Here is a 2,742-nt window from a genome sequence, read left to right as displayed (position 1 = left end):
TTAATTTTATTTATTTTGGATATTTATTTACTATATATTTTACTATATATTACACTACCTTTGTGAGCCTAATACTTTGGCAATCAAGAAACCCTCTGATGGTGCATGCAAACAATGTTTTATATATATATTTTATTGCATAAATAAAATAAAATAAATTTAAATAAATAAAACACTATTTTTATTTATTTTTTATTTTAGACATTTATCATACATTTATTTATTATTTAATTATAAATTACACAACTTTTGTGAGCCTAAGACGTTGGCGTCATTTCAAGCACCAACACATTTCGTCCACATGAGTGAAAGATTGTTTCTTCAAGTGATTTGAGAAATTCCCCCTCAAAAAATTAAATAAACTGTCCAGCTTTGGGGCCTTTTTATTGCTATATTTATATATATTGCTTTATTGCTTTCTATTGCTATATTGCTCTAGGACAAATTTAGGGCTAACTATATAGAAAACTGAGTTTTTTCTGATAACACATGGGGATCACTTATATGCAAATACGCTTAGAAGGTGAATTTTAAAGGATGTATTCAAACTGTCCCATTGACCTCAGAGGGTTAAATCTTCCCGGCCTATATACCACCAACATCTCTTCCAAATGTCTCTCGTCCTTACTCAGTGTGGTCTTGCTCTTGGCCGGGGCGACCTTGCGCACCGGCAGGGTGTTTGAGTAGCCCTCCCCTCCGTGCCGCTGGGTCTGCGGTGGGGCCTTGCTCTGGGTTACCTTGCCCTCCATCCACTGCTGGTAGTCCTCCCCTCCGTGAGCGCCGCCGGTGCCGTTCATCACCGGCATCCCTCCTTCCATCAGCCTCTGCCAAGGGGACGGCATTCACATCCAATTAAAACACAAAATCAGTCTCTCTTTACATAACGCAACGCTGTTATGTAACAGCCGGCAGCTCATTCATAATAATGAACAAGGGGGAGGGTGGATCTGGGTCAGGAGAGGCTCCTTAATGAAAAGACTGCATTACAGTATGTGTTGCTTTAGAGATAACCATATGGAATGACTACTGGGAGACCAGAGAGTCCGAAAATGTGTGTTTAATCTGAGGAAATAAAACGCCACTGCGTTGGCACCACATTTTTAATAAAAGCTTGAGCCAATTACAAGCTCGAGCCGATTTGAGGCAGTCTTTCATGCAAATCTGTAAAGTTGTTTCTCAGTTTTTTTCAGTATCTAGGCCTGTAGGGGGGGAGGGCAGGGTGTAGGAGAACCTGAGGATGTAAGGTATTTAAGCTTCTTCTATTGCAAGAAAGTAATTAGCATGGTTCGCTAACAAGATCATTTGCATTTACAAGAGTGTTTTCTGAGGATGCGTTGAGGGCTCTCATGATGCAGCAGCCGTATCCGGGAGCAACGACCCTCCAACCCTTATTATTAACCCTCGTGTTGTCCTCCCGCCGACCTGGAAATAGTGGTTTTTCTGACTCAAAATTTAAAATACAAAACCTTTTATCAAGGTTCTGGTCATTCTTCTGGTTTTTGACCCTTTTGTGTCTTTCCCTGGATGAATTTTTTTTTTTTCTTCTCTTTCTAGTCTCTAAATGATGATTTAATAGAGGAACCGACCTGATGTCCCATGACTCCGCCTGCCCTGAGGGCCGCCAGCTCAGGAGGCACCGGCAGGGGCTTAGCCCCAGGGATGGGCTCAGAGATGGACATGCCGGGATGATGACCCCCGGGAACCATGGTGCCCGTTACGCTGCTCATCTGCTGGGCCAGGAACATGGCCCGGTCTGGCAGTTTGTTGGGCTCGGCACACGCCTGCTGCCACACAGGGATCTTCTGGGATAACAGCTCCTTCCCCTGAAGGAAAGAAGGAAGACAGGGATTCTTCTGTTTAAAAGACAGCATTGCATATGTATTTTTTCTTTCTAAAGGAAGGAGTTTGAAAATGGTTGATGTTTTTCTGGAATAATGGATGAGTCGTTTGGCCGCTAAAATGTCAGAAAATGGTAAAGAAGACCAAGGTGACGTCCTCAAATGGACGTCACCTTGGTCTTCCAACAAATGAATCTTGTTTTGTCCAAAACTCAAAGATATTCAGTTTACTATCGCAGAGAAGAGAAGAAACTGGAACATATTCACATTTAACAAGCTGACTTTAGAGAATTTTGTCTTTTTTATATATATATATAAAAAATGACTCAAACCGAGAGTTAACCAAAACGTTATCAAAATAGTTCGCAATTACTTTAATAGTAATAGGATGTCGCCAGCTGTCTCTCTCCGTGTCTGTCAGTGCTTATGGCTGCTGGGAGAAATGATGAGTCACTAGCCCCTTTCCAATAGCACAGGTAAAGCGTAGGTGGGATGCTGAAATCAACTAGCAGACGGTGGTTCTGTTCCCTTCATTCTCGCTTTGCCATGCACATCACAGGAAGAATCTCGCTCTTACAGAAACAGCTCTTACAGGGTGTGTGTGAGATTTGCCAATCTGGAAATGTACCCAGTAAGATAGCAAACTCACCAGTGGTCTTTTTCACAGATTATTTTCCTCCAGTCCTCTGTGCTAACACTTTAGTCTAGACTATGTTGAGTGACAGTCGGTGACCAGCATTAGTCATTGTACTCTGTACTTAATACTGGGCTTGTAGCATTAGTGTTACAACAAGTTCTTACTTTGTTCAAATGTATACTATATTCATGCAAACTACAATCAACACACACATGCTCAGTACCTATACATGTACTAAATGGAGCGATGTCAGAGTGTGGGGGGGGG

General features: G+C 41.9%; 1 protein-coding gene across 5 annotated transcripts in view; it reads right to left on the bottom strand.

The window, feature by feature from the left end:
- The window catches only part of baiap2b (BAR/IMD domain containing adaptor protein 2b), a 69,803-nt gene that overhangs the window by 12,747 nt on the left and 54,314 nt on the right, over positions 1–2,742 (bottom strand). For all 5 annotated transcript variants that reach the window (XM_034859991.1, XM_034859992.1, XM_034859993.1 and 2 more), the window contains 2 exons: positions 1,587–1,823; positions 629–824 (listed from right to left, as the gene is read on the bottom strand). In XM_034859991.1, the coding sequence (XP_034715882.1) occupies positions 629–824; positions 1,587–1,823 (433 nt within the window). The remainder of the gene's footprint in view (positions 1–628; positions 825–1,586; positions 1,824–2,742) is intronic.

This window comes from Etheostoma cragini, chromosome 21 (genome assembly GCF_013103735.1).
Source record: "Etheostoma cragini isolate CJK2018 chromosome 21, CSU_Ecrag_1.0, whole genome shotgun sequence".
NCBI classification, from domain to species: domain Eukaryota; kingdom Metazoa; phylum Chordata; class Actinopteri; order Perciformes; family Percidae; genus Etheostoma; species Etheostoma cragini.
Note: the sequence above shows the minus strand (reverse complement) of the source record. Positions and strands in the feature narration are given on the sequence as shown.